The following is a 19,195-nucleotide window of genomic DNA, read 5'->3' on the forward strand; positions in this document are numbered from 1 at the left end:
ATATATATATTAAATTAATGTCACCGACACACAAATCACCACACCAAAAGACCAACAAAAATACCGACAACGCAAAACACCAAGCCATTACACCAACACACTACACGAAAACAACACAGTACACTACATATAACATATCCACTATCCCTAACCCAAATCCTAACCCTAAGGTCCGACACTACCGCACACTTACCCTACCTCCACCCTAACCCTAACTCACTTACCCACCCCTAACCCCAAGGTCCGACACTACCGCACACTCACCCTACCTGCACCCTAACCCTAACTCACTTAACCCACCCCTAAACCCACAGTCCCTCACTATCGCACACTTACCTGTCCGCTGCCTAACACTAAATCCCTCACTCTATCGCACACTTACCGAGTCCGGGGTTCTCACCTTGTCGGTCATCTGCGTTGTCGGTGTTTTTGTCCCGTCGGATTCCGTGTCGGCGAAACGCGTTGTCGGGCATCTGAAGGTGACCCATATATATATACTTATATCTATCTATATATATATATATATATATATATATATATATATATACTTATATCTATATATATATATATATATATATATATATATATATATATATATATATATATATACTTATATCTATATATATATATATATATATATATATATATATATATATATACGTATATGCGCAAGAGTGTGTGTGTGTGCGTCTATATATATATATATATATATATATATATATATATATATATATATATATATATATATATATATATATATATATGTACACACAGTACAATGAAAAGCTGAAACACATTCATAACCAAAACTCTCAAAGATGAAGTGACTTATTGACGTGGAAATAAACTGATTGACAGGAGACTTTCAGCTAATTAGGGTGAAAAAAGACAAATGTAGAAAGAAATAGTGCATTTGGCACCAAAACTTAAAAAAGAAACTACTTATCAAATGAAAAAAATAGTGGTCACATTACAGAATTAATTAAAACAGCTAAAACCAATAATGCAACCACAGAGCATCCCTCAACCCCTACAAAACAAAACTAGTGCCAGAAGCAGTAAGCACTGGGGTACAGAAAAATACAAAGTAATGCAGAGCTAATGAAAGAAGGGCCTTTAAAGGTCCAAATATCTGAACATTATGTTTACTTAAACTGAGAAAAACACAAGCCCCTGTAACACCAGACATGCATTTAGGAAATTAATCCCTAGAGTACCAAAAACGTATTTGTTAACGGACTGAAATGTGGCACAGATTTTTCAACAAGTAATTTCTGTCGTGCTGTTCAAAATAAAGATTAGGTTTGAATTTCCGAGGTAGATAAGCTAGATTCAGTCTAATGACTATAATAAGACCATACTAAACAGGACTATTAAATATTTTAAATGTGTTTCATTCTGCAGTTTACAAGAGTTCAGTGCTTTACTGTGTGTTTAATATTCACACACTGCCGTCAAACAGTGAAAAGTCAAAAACAAAAATGACTTACCCTGCCAAATTTCAGCAGGAACTTAACTCCTGCAATTGGTCGCCTCCCTCTGGAGGATGTAGTTGCATATTTTAACAACAAACTTCTTGAAACTCTTGACTGGCACGCACCTGCCCGCTTTAAGAGAACTAAAGCTAAAACTGCACCTTGGCTTTCTAAAATGTCTCTACTAAAAATGAACAGAAAAACTCTGAGCCAGATGGCGGTCCACTAAACTCCCCCATGATCATGTTAAATATCGACAAGCTAGAAATTAAACTAAAAGATCCAGCTTAAATGACAAAAAAACAGTACTACTGCAATCTGCAGACAGCCAACTAGAACAACCCTCAGAAATTATGGGCTGGTCTGAATAATCTGCTTCACCCCAGTAAAACATCTACCCCTATCCTAGCTGCTACTAGTGACAAATCCCCTGAGGATCTCTCAAACAGTTTTAACCACTTCTTTACTGAGACAATTCAAGCTCTAGTCAGCCAATTGCCTCCTAGCTATTCCAACCCTGATAGTGCCACCCATTTAAACTTACTCTCTTTCAGTATTTGCAACTCCCTGCTGAATACCTTCAAAAACCAGCTGATGCTATTGCCTATCCAGTTTCTATACTAATTAATCATACCATATAGCTGAGGCTAAAATTCCTACCATTTGGAAAACATCCTATGTAATCCCTCTACATAAAGGAGGTTCCTCCACTGAATTCTCCAATTATAGACCAATAGCCATACTTTCCTCCACTTGCAAAGATCATGGAAAAATGTATACAAAAACAACTCATGCACCACCTAATCCAGAATCACCTCCTAGCCGATACCCAACATGGCTTCCGTCCACAGTACGACCTCCGCCCTACTAGCCTTTACCAATACTATCAATAACAACCATAACAATAATCAAATATCCTCTACCCTCTTCTTGGATCTTTCCAAGGCATTTGACATGGTGGATCATCAACTGTTGATACACACCCTGAAGACTTATAGCCTTAACTCTAAAGCCCTTCAATTGTTTAAATCCTACCTCACTGGGAGGCAGCAGGCTGTTCTCTGGCAGAACAAGCTCTCCATCCTATTACCTACCACCTTTGCAGTCCTACAAGGCTCCACACTTGGGCCCCTTCTTTTTTCCATCTTTATTAACAACCTACATACTGTCATCCCTAATGTTAATTGCATCCAATACGCTGAGGACTCCACCATGATTTGCTCAGCTACATCTCCTGGAGACTTTAGGTTTGCTACCCAGTCCGCCTTTATTATTACAGAAAATTGGCTCTCTGAACGTCGACTGTTACTAAATTCCAAAACTAAAATGCTATTTTCACCCATACAAAGGTCTACAACTTTTACCTTCACCATAAAAGCAAAAGATGGGACAATTATCTCCCCTGATCCTTCTACAAAACTACTAGGTGTAATTATTGATGACCTAAAATTTGACCTACACGTTAATCAAGTGATCAAGACCATCAATAAAAAACTTGGGTCACTATACGGAATAAAAGCCTTCTTAACCCCTCCAGCTAAGATTGCCATTGCCCACTCACACCTACTCTCAAACCCTACTATATGCTTCCCCCCTTCTCTCTAATCTAAATAAGCCTGTACTTAACAGACTATCAACATGTTACAATCACACTGCCAGATTTTCCACTGGCCTGCTTTTTAGAACACACCACTGCACCAACCTTAAACAACTTGAGTGGCTAGAACTTCCCAGTCTTATCCAATTTAACCTTCTGGTTGTGGCCAAGAAATTCCTCCTAAATCCAGATATACACATGCCCTTAAAAATATTATTACCCCCTCTAGCAATTCAAGACTACTTCGATCCTCAAACAAACTACTAATTCAAACTATCAAAACTAGCAACGTAGCTGGTGACTCCCTCTTTGCAAACACTGTTGGCAGAATCTGGAGCCTGCTGCCAGCTGAAATTGCATTGCTCTCCTCCCTAACTCAATTTAAAACCAGACTCAAACAACATCTGGCTCTAAACTGGCTTTGCCACTGTAACAAGCCTGGCTAACTCATACCTCATATGTAAATAAATTATTAGTCAAGTTATTGTTAATCTTCTTTCTCTCCTGACTTTATCCAGGGGTTAACCCTTACCAGTGAAATTGTTATTCTGTCTTTGTAAATATCAAATTTGTTAAGTGTCTTAATTTTTATTTTAATTGTTACTGTTTGTCTTGGAGCTTTTCTCCCCGGGCCACCGCTGAAAATGGACATGATTCCAGTCAGAGTATCCCGGTCAACAACTGTAAAATAAAATAAATAAAAATAAAATGAGTAATGAAATCAGCCGCAAAGCTAAGCCATCATGCTGGGTGAACTAACTGGACCACTTGAGAATGCTAGGATGGGAGTTAGAAGGGGTACCAACGCATTAAAAAAGGCAAATTAATACTTTGAGCATACAATCTAATTTTATTCAAAAAAAGCATGCAGATGAAAACATACAAGCTGCTGTTCAACAGCAAAGCTGCATAGTGAAAAGGTACTCAAACAGTATAAAAAGGTGCTCATATTATAAACAGTATAAAAAGGTGCTCATATTATAAACATTATGTCTGTGTTGAAATGTAGCAAAACCAATGCATTTTTTTATTTAAATATTATAAAAGACATCAGGATCAACCCAACACCACCTCTGGACAGCTGGAAAAAAAGAAGCCACAACCAACAAGAACTGCCCTGAACATACAGACCACGGAGCCTTAGAGGCAGAGTTAAGCCTGGAGTACTGTGTATATTCCCTATACAGTAACTGTGGGGCTCACTATTACTGCCACCCACAAATATTGTCTGTGGTGTGCTGGTCAAAACAAATACCCAGCATTGTTTAGTTTATCTATTACTGAAATAGAGATTATCTATAAACCAGTGTTTTCTCTCTCGCTAGACTTCAGAACCACCTAAGCAAATATGTTTGGTATTAAGTAAATAAGTCTATATTATGGCTGAACATAAATGCACATTTTAAATTTCTTTTATTTTTCTGTTTTAAAACAGGCACTTTCAGAGACTGCTATCACGTGAAAGAGAGTGGATATAGCAACAGTGGAATCTACCTAATTAAACCAGAGGGAGTCCAAGGCTTGATGCAGGTGTGGTGTGAGCACAGCCTCGACATCGGTGGTTGGACAGTCATTCAGCGTAGAGTCGATGGATCAATCAACTTCTTCAGAAACTGGGAAAATTACAAGGTAAATAAGTTTGATTCCTACTTTTCCATCAAAGCAGACAACACCAAAACTCAACAGCCTTAGTTCAGATGCAATGGCATGAATGTGCACTTAATATTGCAGCTCCATTTTCTGAAAATGAAACAACGTGCAATATTTCCTGTTGAACTACAGATGCCAGCAAGTAAAAAGCTTTTAAGGAAAACACACTGAGCAAACAATATTTAGTTTGCTGTGTCACATACTGAGAGACACTAGCTTGATCCAAGGATCCATCTCTCTCTGTGGAAAAATTAAAACTCAACTGTACTGCTAAATGCACACAAGAACAAGGCTAAACTGGTAATTTCCCCCGCATAGTTTGACATCTTCTCTTTACAACTCTAAAACATAAGTGGCGCAACAGGGAGCATCCTGCATCACTTTACAAGGGTCCGCTGCAACATAAACTTACTTAAGAAATGTCAGAAATAATGAAATCATACATTAGTAGGTGTGTGCTTTACATGTGGCTTTCAATGTCAGGCAAATAATGTAATACTACATAGCTGGTGATGCTAAAAAGGAGCTCACCAAAGAAATGAAGCAATGCGTAATGTCATGCAAATGGAGCATGGCATATATAGTCAGCTATTTAAAACAAAATGAGAGAGACATGGCTATTATGAGATGAACTGCTTTCATGAAGCAACTCCCAACTAAAAGAAATAATTTCTGATTGTCTAAATGCAAAGTACAGTTAGTTATGCAAAGCACTAGTCACATCATTTAATCTCAGAGATCAGAGCAACTGGGATTAAGAATCTGTACTGCCAGGTACCAGACAGCTTCTAGTTTGCAAACAGCCATCCATCCAAGGCTGATACATTTCAAGTGATCAGTCATGCATCTGTCAATATAAAAAAAAGTGTCCTCAAACTGCTGATTCAGGTTACAGCATTCCTTCCTTAGCTGTCCTGATTCAAGTTAGGGCATTCCTTCCTTAGCTTTCCTGATTCAAGTTAGGGCGTTCCTCACTTAGCTTTCCTGATTCAAGTTAGGGCATTCCTTCCTTAGCTTCCCTGATTTAAGTTAGGGCATTCCTCCCTTAGCTTTCCTGATTCAAGTTAGGGCGTTCCTCACTTAGCTTTCCTGATTCAAGTTGGGGCATTCCTCACTTAGCTTTCCTGATTCAAGTTAGGGCATTCCTCCCTTAGCTTGAACCTTTTTCACAGAATTCAGGAGTGGAAATGGGCAGCAAGTGCCAACTGTAAACTGCAATCTCCCCATGTGTGTGTAGCCAGCTTTCTTAAAAACAAACACTAGCAGGTTAGCATGGAAAGTCCCTTCTGCCCCACCCCCAAAAGGGAGTCCAATGATACTGTAATGTGGAAAGTTATAACCTAGAGAAACAGTTTCATCTAGAGCATCACAGAAGCCCAAGAATAGTTTAAGCAATACACTTCACCACAAGTGACTGTACTATTCAACATAAACTGATAACCTTCGCATACCATGTTTATAATAAATGTTTAGATCCAACAAAAAGTGAAAAATAACTCAATTAACCAGTACGGCAGCACATAGATGAAGCCCCGACTGAGACCACCAGCACAGCAGCACATACAGTTGAAGCCCTGACTGATATCCACGTTCAACTACCAGCCATGGTCACTCAAGGAACCAGCCTGAGAATAGATCAAGTGGGCACATACCTCTTTCCTTGGGGTTTGGGAAGTCATCTTCAAGAAGAGGGTAGGATGAGGTTCTTCTGGACTTGTATACCACAAACAGCAAGAATTAAATATTTATCAGAGGTTCCTTTCAAGGACACACACAAATGTCACAGGATGCTTTGTGTATATGAGAGAAGGTCTTTCTTCTCCACCTAAACGCATAATCCACAGCAAAAAAAAAAAAAAAAATCTCTGGGATCTATGACATGCCTGCTTTATAGCTCTTACATTCCATGAAAAGAAAAAATGGTCCATAGGGAGGGGTACACTGGAAAGCTGGCAGTAGAAGTAAGGGCCAACAAATGAATATAGGTTCATAGGTTCATACTAGGCTATCTGCCCTAGAGCATTTATAAGCCTAGCCAGAGTGTGCTTGGCTTTCGCCACCCATTTTAAATGAAGTTTGCTATGCCTTTTTTCGAGGTTAGTATACTGTGCCTCTGTCTAACCATGACACAGAAGTGATACCCGTGGTAAACCTACTATCTCCCATCCACTCATCAAGATTCCTCCTGAAGAGAGTCAATGAGGGACTCTGCCTAACCTGGACTGGGATTTTATTCCAGAGTAAAGGGAGCCTCTGGGTTATGAATCTGTCCCTCCAGCATGTCCTATTTATTTCAGTGCTGAGGTTCAAGTCTCTCGAGCGCGTAGCTAGATGGGATTTGGATTTTCTGAGGTGCAGCATGTCCATTAATTCTGGGTTGGACATGGCTTTATACGTCCGGTACAGATCGCCTCTGAGCAGGTGGTATGCCACTGAGTAGAGCTGGAGTTTCTTTAACCGGGCAGCATATGGCATTTGAGCCCTTTGATCCTCTTGGTGAGGTACTTTTGGGGTATTTCCAGTTGCTGCAGGTGCTTGGTAAGGTACATCCCAAAAGGGGCATTGTACTCAATTATGGGCCTGATGAAGGATGAGTAAAGAGGCACGATGACCTCCCCGATCTAGATGTGAATCCCTTCATGATTAGGTGGGCTATATAAAATATTTTTCTAACCACTTTGGCCACGTGGTTTTCAAATGAGAGACTGCTATCAACTTGGGTCCCCAGGTCCCTAATTACTTCTTCCGTATTTAATGGATTACCACCTATGTGGTAATTTGTGGGCACTTTGTTTTTGCCAAAGGGAATGACTATACACTTTTTGGCGTTTAGCTTGAGGCCATGGCTCTGGCACCAGTTGTCTGTTTCTATGAGGCCTTTTTGTAGGATGCTTGTGTCAGCTGGAGAGTTGATTATGGCGCCTAGTTTGCAGTCATCTGCGAACTTGGTCAGCCACAGTCCTTCCGTGTTGGCCTCTACCTCCGAGAAATATATACCGAACAAGAGAGGTCCCAGGACTGAGCCTTGTGGGATGCCACTTGTAACTGGTTTGGAGCCTGACATGGCTCCAGCAATTCTAACCATGTGGGTTCTGTCCTTGAGCCAGTTTGCAACCCATCTAGCGACACAGGGGTTTATATTTAAGCTGGTGAGCTTATCTATAATGCCAGAGTGGGGTATTGTATCGAAGGCTTTTGCAAGGTCCAGGTAGGCTGTGCGGACCACTTTCCCCTCGTCAATGGCCTTGGTGACTGTTTCAAAGAAATCGACCAGGTTTAAGAGGTAGGATCTGCCCTTAAAGCCGAACTGGGTAGGATCCAGTGTCTGTAGGTCCCCAATATCTTTATTTATGAGGTCCATGATGATCCTTTCCACAGCTTTGCAGACCAAGCTAGTCAGGGTTATGGGGCGATAGTTTCCAGGATCCGTTGAGGCACCACCTTTGTGGAGAGAGACCACTGTTGCTGCACGCCACTCTTTGGGTACATATCCTGAAGTAAGGCTGAGATTGAACAGTAGTTTTATGTTTGGGTTTAGCTCTTCTTGGAGTTCATGTAGGACGCATCCCATTAATGCTGTGTTTTTTGCTTTGGAGAGGGCGGCTCTTACCTGAGGATCTGAGATGTCAGGGGGGCAGCACTCTGCTGGGATAGATATTTGCCCTTTTGGTGGGGAGGGGGAGGGGAGAAGTTTGTGCTGAACCTGTCAGCTAGGATGTTGGCAATGTCTGTGGGTTTGGTGTATTTTTTGTCATTTTGGACTAATTCTGAGCATATCTAGGAATTCCCACCCAGGTTCCTAACATAACTAAAGAAAGCCTTGTGATTATCCTAAGTGTCCTGTGCAATTTCTCTCTCTAAGCTGGCCTTAGACGATTTTATGAGTGCCCGTAGTTTTTTGCTAATACTGATCAGAGATGCCTTCCCTTTTTGGGATTTTGCTCTATCATGTAGTAGCTCCCTCCTTCTATTGTATAGTTTGTTTATGGCTGGGGTCCACCAGACAGGACGCCTGTCTTTGGAGGATTGGGTCTTGGTTTTATCTGGGATTGCATGATCCATGCATTCCTGAAGGTGTTCATAGAATGCGTTTATAAAGGATTCTGCGGTCTGGACCGTATTTTCCACAAGCCCGGGAGCTTTGAGGGATTCCACCTCGGTTTTGAGGAGTGCGAAATTTGCTTTAGAGAATTTTTTCACTGTGGTTTTCTGGGCAGGTGGTGGGGTCGGGATGTGAATATCCAATGAGATTAGTTTATGGTCTGATCTTACCAGTGAGGGATACACTTCTGGTCTGGAGCATAGAGCCCCCATGTTGGTGATGATCAGGTCCATTATGTTTTCCCCTCTTGTGGGACTGGTAACAAGTTGTTCCATAGCATTTGAGTTTATAAATTCTAGGAACCTATGTAAACACATCAGTGTGTGTGTATGTGTGCAAGCACACATGACTAGACAAATTGCTTACCTAGACAGTGCCCCCCCCCCCCCATGCAGCGTTTGAAAAAGATCATGTGAATCAGTGTTCCACTTCATTTAACAAATATAAACAAAATAAAGCAAATCACTGAAGGAAGGAATGAATGCATACACATACATCACAGTCTGCCCTTAAGGTGAATTTCTTGACATCCAATCCTCAAACATAATACTCTGTTATGATCACAGAAAAGACTATAATCTTCTATACAGAATACAAAACGTCCTGAATAAAACGTCTGTGTGAAGCAGAGTTCTTCCTTAACCAAATTCAAGTGCAACCTGCACAACTGGATGGGAACAGGAAATTTATCCCTGGTTTGGCACCTACGCCTCTAACAGACCTAAGCAATCTGTAAATGATTCATCTCCCAAGTCCCTGCTTTCACTTACCAAGGGTATCATAATTTGCCAGGGATTTTGGGATGCATGGCTACGCTTAAAAAGGTCCTTGTGGTCATTAGTCTAGTAAACACCTATGATCCTATGAACTTAAAGTTATTTCATTTTCTTTACAATACAATCCTTTGTGCATTTGCCAGTAATTATGTCAGAGGTCTTAAATTAATTTTGTTAACCTTATTCTACCGCACTATGACAATTTTTCTGATCTGCGTACATTAACCCTCTGACCGCAGCTGATGTGTACGGCAAATCTTCTCTACCAGATCTGAACTCAGTACAGTTGTGTCCCACTTACCATAGCTGTAGATGTTTGAGTAGATCAGTGCTGCAGTATTGATCTTTGAGTCTTCCTACTATACAGGAGCCAGCGACCAGCCCAATTTCCAGTGTCTTTTCATCATCCGTTAGCTGACGGACATCATGGAATAAGAGGGGCATAGGACCATAGGAGGTTACTAGGCTAATGGCCCTAGGGCCCTTACAAGCCTAACCAAGAGTTTAACCCCAAAAAAGAAACCTCAGTCAGCAGCTGTCACCCCTGTCAATGAGGGACAAAGGTGGAACCCCTGGGACAAATTTATTGTTTCCCATCCACTTAAGGTTGCATTTGAAGGGGGTCTGTTTGACATGTATGGGAAGTCTATACCAGAGATGGGGCAAGCCTCTGGGAGACTAACCTTTCTCTGCAGCAGGTTTTGTTGATGTTGCAGATTAGACTTACGCCTATCGAGCGGGTAATGGACAAGGAGGTAGACTTTCAGACATGGAGCATCTGTAGTAGGGCAGATTTCAATATTGCCTTGTAGGTGTATGCACAGATTACCTCTGAGCAATCTGTACGATACCAAGTAGAATGATAGTGATTTGAGCCTGTCAGCATAGGACAGGTGTTGGAGTCCAAGGTTTCCCTTTGTGAGGTATTTCTGTGGTCTTTCCAGTTGGTGCAGGTGTTTTGGAGAGGTACATACCAAATATGGGATTATACTCAATTATTGGTCTAAAAGGGGAGGAGTACAAAGAGAACTTACTTTTTTCTGGATGCAATCCCTTTACTTATGAGATGAACCACGTAAAAGGCTTCTCTGACCACTGCCGCCACATGAAGGTCAAATGTGAGATTGCTGTCAACCTAAGTACTCAGGTCTTTCACCACAGGTTGTGTGGTTAGGGGTTGCTGTTGATGTGGTAATCAGTAGGGGCCATGTTTTTGCCGAATGATACGATAATACATTTTTTTGCGTTTAACTTAAGGCTATGACTATGGCACCGGTTATTTGTAGCTGTGAGACCCTCTTGCGGTATGTTAACATCAATTGACAGCACCCAACTTACAGTTATCTGCAAACTTGGTCAGCCGCAGGCCCTTTGTCTTTGCCTGGACCTCTAAGAAGTACATGCCAAACAGTAGGGGTCCTAGGATAGGTCCCTGGGGAACACAACTAGTGACAAGTCTGTCGGAGGTGGCAGCACCTATTTTGATCTTGTGGGTCCTGTGAGCCAGTTGGCCACCCATGTGACAAGACAGGGATTAACACCAAGTTGTGTTAACTTTTCGATGATGCCCGAGTGGAGGATTGTGTCAAAGGCCTTGGCCAGGTCAAGGTAAGCTATATGTACTGACTTTCCCTCATCCAGGGCCTTGGTGACAGTCTCAAAGAAGTCAACTAGGTTCAATAGGCAAGATTTGCCCCTGACGAATCTGAACTGGGCAGGGTCGAATGCTTGGAATTGCTTATGTCCTTGTTTATAAGATCCATAATACGCTCCATGACTTTACAGATCAGAGTAGTCAAGCTGATGGGGTGATAGTTTTCCAGGTCAGTAGTGGCACCATCTTTGTGCAAAGGGATGACAACGGCAGTTCTACACTCCGCTGGAATGAAGCCTGTAGCTGAACAGGGTGCTCAATGGCGAAACTACTTGTTGGAGATGGTGCAGAATACAGCCTGGGATACTATCAGGTCCCATGGAAGCTGTGCTCTTTGCCTTGGATAGGGCCTTTAACACTATCTACAGAGATGTGAGGTATGGGACAAGTATTGGGGATGTTGACTGGGCCTTTGGGGAGGCAATAAGGGGGTGAAGTTTGCACTGAACTTAACAGCCAGCAGGTTAGCTAAGTCAACAGGATTAATGTAAGCAGTACCATTAAGTACTAGTTCGGAACAAAGTTGGGCTTTGCCATGGAGGTTCCTAATATAACTGAAGGACGACTTGTGGTTTCCCTTTGTTATGGAGGCTAGTTTCAACTCACAATTGGCTTTGGAGGTTTTCATTAGTGATCTAATTTGCTTGTTGAGGCAGATGAGGGAGTTTTTCCAATTTGGAATTTGTTCCTTTTTACCCTTGGACAACATTTTCTTCCTTTTTTTGTAAAGCATGTTAATAGAGGATGTCCACTAGATGGGTTTTTGTTTCCTTGAGGAGCAGATTTAGTGCTGTTGGGTATGGCTGAGGCCATGCAGCTGTACAGGTGCTTGCATACTGCACTTGCGTACTGTTCAGTATTGTTCCATCAGTACCACCTTCACATCTTTCTAGGCAGCGAACAGAAGCCCGATAACAGCAGGACCCTTCCAGATATCAAAAGACTTTTTAAGACAAGAATAGGGGAAGGCAACAACTGTGTGTTAGGACTAAAGGTAGGGGATGATGGTGAATAAGGAATTACCCATCTGAAAGCTCTTCTCCCCTCCCTCCCCCTGTTATGGGGAGGGGTCAAGACAGGGCAGCAGACAGAGGGTTAGTTGGGTGGAAATGTATACTGCAACACTGATCTACTCAATCATCAAATTATAAGAAGTAGGAAACAACTTTATATCCCCTTCCTAGTCAGTGCTGTAGTACTGATCCTTGGGAGGTCTCCGAAAGCTACTAGTTGGGGGGTAGGCTGTCTGTCGGCCCTTAGGAAAGCCAATTTTATAAGATGGCAGTAGCAAACCCTGCCCTAGCCCTGAAGGCAGAGACTAAGTGGCAATGTTTAGTGAAGATGTTGAAAGATGTCCATCAAGTATCTTCCAGAATAGCACATGTAGGGCACGTTTGAGAAAGGCAGTAGTAGCTACACTGTGTCTGGTGGAGTGGGTCTTAATATTGGTTGGTACAGGCTTGCTATGAAGAGCATAAAAAGAAGTTATGTACTCACCATAACGTTCCATCTGAGTAGATACTTCATTTGTCTGCAACCTGTGGGTGTCGGATCCAACCTCGGATCCGATCCGGCAGCTTTCCAAGCTCCAAGATCCGAGCTCCTAGCTCCTCCCCTACCCATAATCCCCTACTACTAACCACATTACCTCAGATCGTTTTATTTGCCTCACCAACTTGACACAGAAACCAACTCCGAGTGATCAGAAAATTCCCGACAGGTTCGGGGGATGGCAGGGGGGGGTCGGTTGCAGACAAATGAAGTATCTACTCAGATGGAACGTTATGTTGAGTACATAACTTCTTTATCTGAAGTAGTTACTTCATTTGATCTGCAACCTGTGGGACAGAGTCCCCAGCTAACCTACAAGAACCTGGGTGGTCCTTACGGAAGGATATTCCGAAGCACCACGGAGCCAAAAGAAGCCCTACTCCTGGAAATCGTATCCAGCTTGTAATGAGAAATGAACGTATGAGATGAGGACCAGGTAGCTGCTGAACAGATATCGTCTACTGGAACCCTAGACCAAAAAGCTGTTGAGGTAGCTACAGATCTTGTGGAATGAGCACGGACACCAACCGGAGCTGGCTTACCAGACGAAGTGTATCCCAGCATAATGCACTGACAGATCCAATTTGCTACAGTCACTTTAGCAATTGCCTTGCCCATGGCTGACTTTGCATAAGAAATAAACAACTGGTCCGACTTGCGAAACTCTCTAGTCCTGTGCAAGTAAAAACGCAGTTGTCTGTGTACATCCAATTTGTGCAACGTGTATTCACCTTTGTTGTGAAAATTTGGGAAAAATACAGGAAGATTTATTGACTGATTAATATTTGATTCTGTAGCCACCTTAGGCAAGACAGACGGATTAGTCCTGAGGGACACACTATCTTTGTGAAAGATAAGGTACGGAGGTTTGATACACAGAGCTTGCAATTCTGAAACCCTCTTGGCTGAAGTAATAGCCACCAAGAAAGCAGTTTTCCAAGATAAGAACTTCAATGGAACCAAGGCCGCAGGCTCGAAAGGTGGTCTCGTCAAAGCTTGCAAGACCAGAGTGTGGTCCCACGGGGGAACCACAGTCTTTACAGGTGGTTTCAAAAGAAAAACGCCTCTTACGAAGGTTTTGCACAACTGTGTAGATGCTAAGGAGCCTATGCCGTCCCCCACATGAAAATGGGAGATGGCCGCCAGCTGCACCTTAACCGTGGAGGCACTTGCTCCCTGCCTAAAAAGCAGGGAAAGGAAGTCCAGAATAGTCGGAATAGGGACAGTAAATGGGTCCAAGTCTTTGTCTTTGGCCCAGATGGAGAAACGTTTCCATTTACTGTTGTAAAGTTTTCTGGTAGACTGTTTATGAGCCGCCACCAGAATGGCCTTAACGGGGGATGAGATACCGGGAGTCCTAGCCATTAATGGAACTGGATCAACCAAGCAGCAAGTTTGAGATTGACCAGGTTCGGGGTGGGGCATCCTGCTGGATGCGAGATTAGGTCTGGACTGGGATCCAGAATCCATGGAGGAGCCATACTGTGAGACCGCAGAAAGGGGAACCAGATCTGTAGAGGCCAGAATGGGGCTATGAGGATAACTCTGCTCCCCAACCGACAGGCTTTCTGGATGAATTTCATCATGAGTGGGAGGGGGGGGATAAGCATAAAGGAGTCTGGGGGGCCAAGCATGGACTAGAGCGTCTCTGGGGGTCTCCCCTCTGGGGGGAACTATCGCAAAGTACTCGCTGCATTTTGTGTTTAAAGGAGAAGCGAAAAGATCGCAGCGAGGCTGACCCCATTTGTGGAATATCTGCTTCGCAACAGACGGATTCAGAGACCAATCGTATGGAGTGAGGAGTACCCGACTTAGCTTGTCCGCTAATATGTTGGACCGTCCCGGAATGTGCGTTGCTATCAGAAAGCGGTTGGTGGAAATCGCCCATTCCCACACTCTCATGGCTTCTCGACACAGGGGATAAGATCTGGTCCCTCCTTGTTTGTTTACATACCAGACTACTGACATGTTGTCCGTCTGGATTGCAATAGTCCCCAGGGGAAGAAGGTCGTGGAGAGCTTAGAATGCCAAAAGCACCGCCCTCATCTCTAGGACACTGATATGCAATGCAGTCTCTAGGGAAGTCCACGTGCCTTGAATGAATCTGCCTGAACAATGCCCCCCCCTCCCGAGGCGAGAAGCATCCGTGGTCAACGTGGCTTCGACCGGGGGATCACAAAGGGCCTCCCTTCTCTGAGTTCCTGCGCATGTAACCACCACAGAAGGGAGTCCCTGCACACCCTGCTCCGGGGTATTGGCGTGCTTAACAGGTGGATCGACAGGGACCATTGGACTTGAAGGGTCCATTGTAATACGGGCATGAAGAGAGAGACCGATCGCTGCTGACATAAACCCCAGTGCCCTCAGGACTAACTCCGCCAGAGGAGCAGGGCTCCGAAGAAGGGCTAACACCTGATACAACAAGCTGTTCAGCCTGACTGACGTTAGAACAACTCGGGAGATTCGTGTATCTAACCTGGCCCCTATGAATTCTAGGGCTTGAGTGGGGCACAGGCAGGATTTCTGCTCATTCACTGACATGCCTAGGTTGTGGGCCAGAGACAGAGCATAATCTCTCGCCACACAGAGCTGATGCCTGTTGGTCACGGTGAGGAGCCAGTCGTCTAGGTAGGGGAAAACCTGAATGCCTTGAAGTCTCAGGTGGGCTGCAACCACTGCCATGACCTTGGTGAACACTCTGGGGGCCGAGGTGAGGCCGAATGGAAGAACCCTGAATTGATAATGACTGGCTCCGAGCCGGAAGTGGAGAAACCTCCTGGATCGTCTGTCCAGCAAGATGTGGTCTAACGAGCACATCCAGGCGTTCTCCCGCAGAAGGGGGAGAATTGATTGGAGAGAGTGACCATCCGGAACTTTTCCTTGGGTATGAACAGGTTCAGAGCGGAAAGGTCTAAGATGGGTCTGAGGTCCCCCGTTTTCTTTGGCACCAAAAAGAACCTGGAGTAATAACCCAATCCGGACTGATCTGGGGGGATGGGCTGGATGGCTCTTTTTCTTAGCAGCTTTGAAATCTTCAAAGCCGCTGCCTCCCTCTGATTGGGTGGGACATCGGTGAGACGTCTGGGTTTGGGGGGTAGGTTTATGAATGGAATGGAGTATCCTCTGGATATGATCCGAAGCACCCATCAATCTGTTGTAAGGGACTCCCAGTTTAACAGGTGCTCCGACAACCGCCCCCCGACTGCCTCCAGAGAGGGAGTCGGGCAAGCCCTCAGGGCTGTTGTGCAGGTCTGTCCAAAAAAGGTTCTCTAGACCCGAAGTTACGCGGCCCCCCCCTCTGCCTCTGGGACGGCGTCCACCTTGTCCTCCTCTGCCTCTAGAGGACGAGTGGTCTGCAGCAGGATGGGATTGCTGAGACTTACGGAACCACAGCTTCTTTTGTCCCCTCTGATTCCTGGAGAAGGATCTTTGGGGATTAGAGAAATGGACTCAGACGGCAGACAGCGTCTTCCCGTCCTTTTCGCTTTGGACCAGCGTGTTGCGAACAGTTTTGCCAAACAAGGCAGAACCGTCAAAAGGGGCGTTCGCGAAGGACACCTTGAAGGGATCCGTGAAGTCGCAAAGACGGAGCCAGGAGATACGTCGCAAGACGACCCCGGATCCGCTAGCTCTAGCGGCTCCCTCCGTTGCGTAGGAGAGAAGCCGCATAGATGTATTGGAGATGGATTTTAGAGTGGCCATTCGAGTCTCAAAAACCTTCTCGTCTGGGACCGACATGGACTCCGGGGGGGCTGCAGCATATTCCTTAATCAAGTCTCGCTGTAGCCTAATGGTATCTGCCATATAGTTCAGCGCCCTTATGGAAAAGGTCGCTGAAGTAAACATCCGCTTCCCAATCCGGACAAGCGCTCGAGATTCCTTATCCGGCAGGTGAACCGAAGAACTCTCCTGCGCGAGCTCTTTCTTGGTGGCCGCCGCCACCAACATGGCATCAACGGGGGTTCCTTTGGCCCAAGACGGTCTATCTGTGGGGGGACTGAGGACTTTATCGGGGCACCTAGGGATTGGCTCCACGGTGTCGGGCTCCTTCCATGCCCTGGTGGTAATTAAGTCCACCAGGGGGTCGGCCGGAGGGGACACCCAGGAGGTAGATGGGCCTGCCTCAAAGGCCTCCAGGAACACGGACTCATCAAGGGAGGGCTTTTGGGCTGACCAACCCCCACTGATATGCAACATTTCCATGATGTCTCCAAAGGAGACATCTTCAGGGGGTGACCTTGGGGAACCCTCCGTATTATCTAAGTCTGCGTCTGTGGTAACGGACTCGGGGGAGTCCAGGTGCCTCCTTTTGCACCGATGTTCCCGAGGGACCTCCTCGGTAGGGCTGTCTGAAGAGGGCTCGTCCACGGGTTGTTATTCCTCCATGGGAACTAGCTGGAGGGCTTGGGCAGGCTGTCCCGATGGACGGATGATGGAAGACAGACCCTCATACAGTGGGGGTACGGGTCGGGGATCTGGAGGACCTCGACAGTACCCTCTCCACTACCTGAAAAGCCGAAGGAAAGCCACTCTCGCTAGCCTCCAAGAGCAATCTCCTCGGATCCGAGGAAGGGATCGGGGTTGGAGCCGATGCAGTCGGCGCTGAGGCAGAGGTGTGCGCCGACGCCAACAGCGCCGAAGACACAGCAACTCCCTCAGATCCGATGCTCAGCCCTCGGCCCTGAGAGCTTGGGTCCGACAAGCTCGAAGGTATAGTTGGCGTCTAAGAGACCACCGCTATCGGCGCCAACAATTCCCCGGGTCCGAATGGGCCTGGATCCAATGACTCCAAGACCCGAAAATGAGTCAGAGGAGTGATCGGGGCAAATATTGGGGCCGCACTCCCCCCCAGAGGGGGGGGGAGGCAAGAGCATCCCCCTCTGCATTTGGGTCTGCAAGAACCGACGCATCATCCGATCTATATCCGCTTCGGAGATGCTTCGGGTCGACCTGGACGAAATAGTACAGGCAGGCCGGGAGGGCCACCTCGAAGATCTCAAGGGAGACCTATCCTCCTCCTCCGGCGAGAAACAGGGTGAACGGCGCCGAGAGGAGAGGGATCCGGACCCTCTAGGGAGACTTGAGCACTTTCACTAGCGGAGCCGAAGGATGAGGTTCGGCCCACCTTTTGTGGGACTTATGTCCTTCCTTATCCTTGTGCCTCTTCTCTCTAAGGGAAGAGGCACTAGTTTCCCCAGAGCTCAAACCCGAAGAGGGAGGTTGAGTCCTGGGTAGAGCTAAGGGGACAGACGGCGCCGAAGCTGCCGAAGCAGCTGGAGCCCAAACGGGAGAGGAAGAAGTAGAAGACTCCTGGGGAAGCTTTCCCGCCAGGATCAGCTTGTTCTTCCTATCCCTAAGTGCCCGGGGGTTAAAGGCCACGCAGATCTGGCAGGCCTCTGACAAATGGGCTGCCCCCAGGCACAAAACGCACTAAGTGTGGCCATCAGCTGGGGAAAGCTTGTGGTCACACTCAGTACATTTAGAAAAAATGGCCTTATTCCCTTCAGACATTATTCACACACACACCCAAACACTAGGCGGGGGAGGTGGAGTGAAGGTAAGCTAGCGATTAAAATTAACAAAAGGGACCAAAAACTAGCACTAGGAGCAGAAAAAGGGGCTAGCGCACACACGACAACTTTGGTTGAAAAAAGGTGGTTTAAAACCAGCAATGATCTCACCCAGCCAGGAGCTCTTCACAAGGAAGCTTCTTCAGCCGCGGCAAAAAACGATCTGGGGTAATGTGGTTAGTAGTAGGGGATTATGTGTAGGGGGGAGGAGCTAGGAGCTCAGATCTTGGAGCTTGGAAAGCTGCCAGATTGGATCCGAGGTCGGATCCGACACCCACAGGTTGCAGATCAAATGAAGTAACTACTTCAGATCAGAAGGTAATGCGGTTGGCTACTCACTTAAAGATAGTCTGTTTAGAGACTGATCTGCCTTTTCCTTCTGCAAATGCCTCCAGTAGTTGGTCTGCTCGGTTAGAGAATTTTGTTCTCTCCAGGTAACACCTGATCTGTTACACATCCAAGGAATGAAAGATTTCACTGCTAGAAAAACTGCCAGCAACTCCTTTTTGTTTATGTGAAGTTTTCCCTGCTCTGGGGTGCAGACAACTTACTCCTTTCCATGTATTCCAAGTGTGTTCCCCAGGCTATTTCAGACCGGTCTGTGGTTATGGTCTTGTTTGTCTCTCAGTCAAAAATTTGCAGTTGGATTTGGCTTAATGTTCTTTCCACCAAAGATGTTCCCGTATCAAACATGGCAGAAGAGGCATCAGCGTCTCCAGGGATAAGTCTTGACTCAGTGTGTTTTTCAAGAACCGTTGAATTTTGTGTGTGTGTAGGTGGGCTAAGAGAATCATAAGGCTGCATGATGCCATGAACTCCA

General features: G+C 45.2%; 2 protein-coding genes across 2 annotated transcripts in view; one reads left to right on the forward strand and one right to left on the reverse strand.

Annotated features, from left to right (window-relative positions):
• RALGPS2 (Ral GEF with PH domain and SH3 binding motif 2) overlaps positions 1-19,195 on the reverse strand; it is a 2,773,917-nt gene that overhangs the window by 1,229,615 nt on the left and 1,525,107 nt on the right. The gene's annotated exons all lie outside the window — the stretch shown is intronic.
• The window catches only part of ANGPTL1 (angiopoietin like 1), a 282,278-nt gene that overhangs the window by 236,697 nt on the left and 26,386 nt on the right, over positions 1-19,195 (forward strand). Inside the window, exon 3 of the mRNA XM_044085224.1 lies at positions 4,508-4,701. Within this exon, the coding sequence (XP_043941159.1) occupies positions 4,508-4,701 (194 nt within the window). The remainder of the gene's footprint in view (positions 1-4,507; positions 4,702-19,195) is intronic.

Source organism: Protopterus annectens, chromosome 10.part0 (genome assembly GCF_019279795.1).
Source record: "Protopterus annectens isolate FY-2018-M chromosome 10.part0, PAN1.0, whole genome shotgun sequence".
In the NCBI taxonomy this organism is placed as follows: Eukaryota; Metazoa; Chordata; order Ceratodontiformes; family Protopteridae; genus Protopterus; species Protopterus annectens.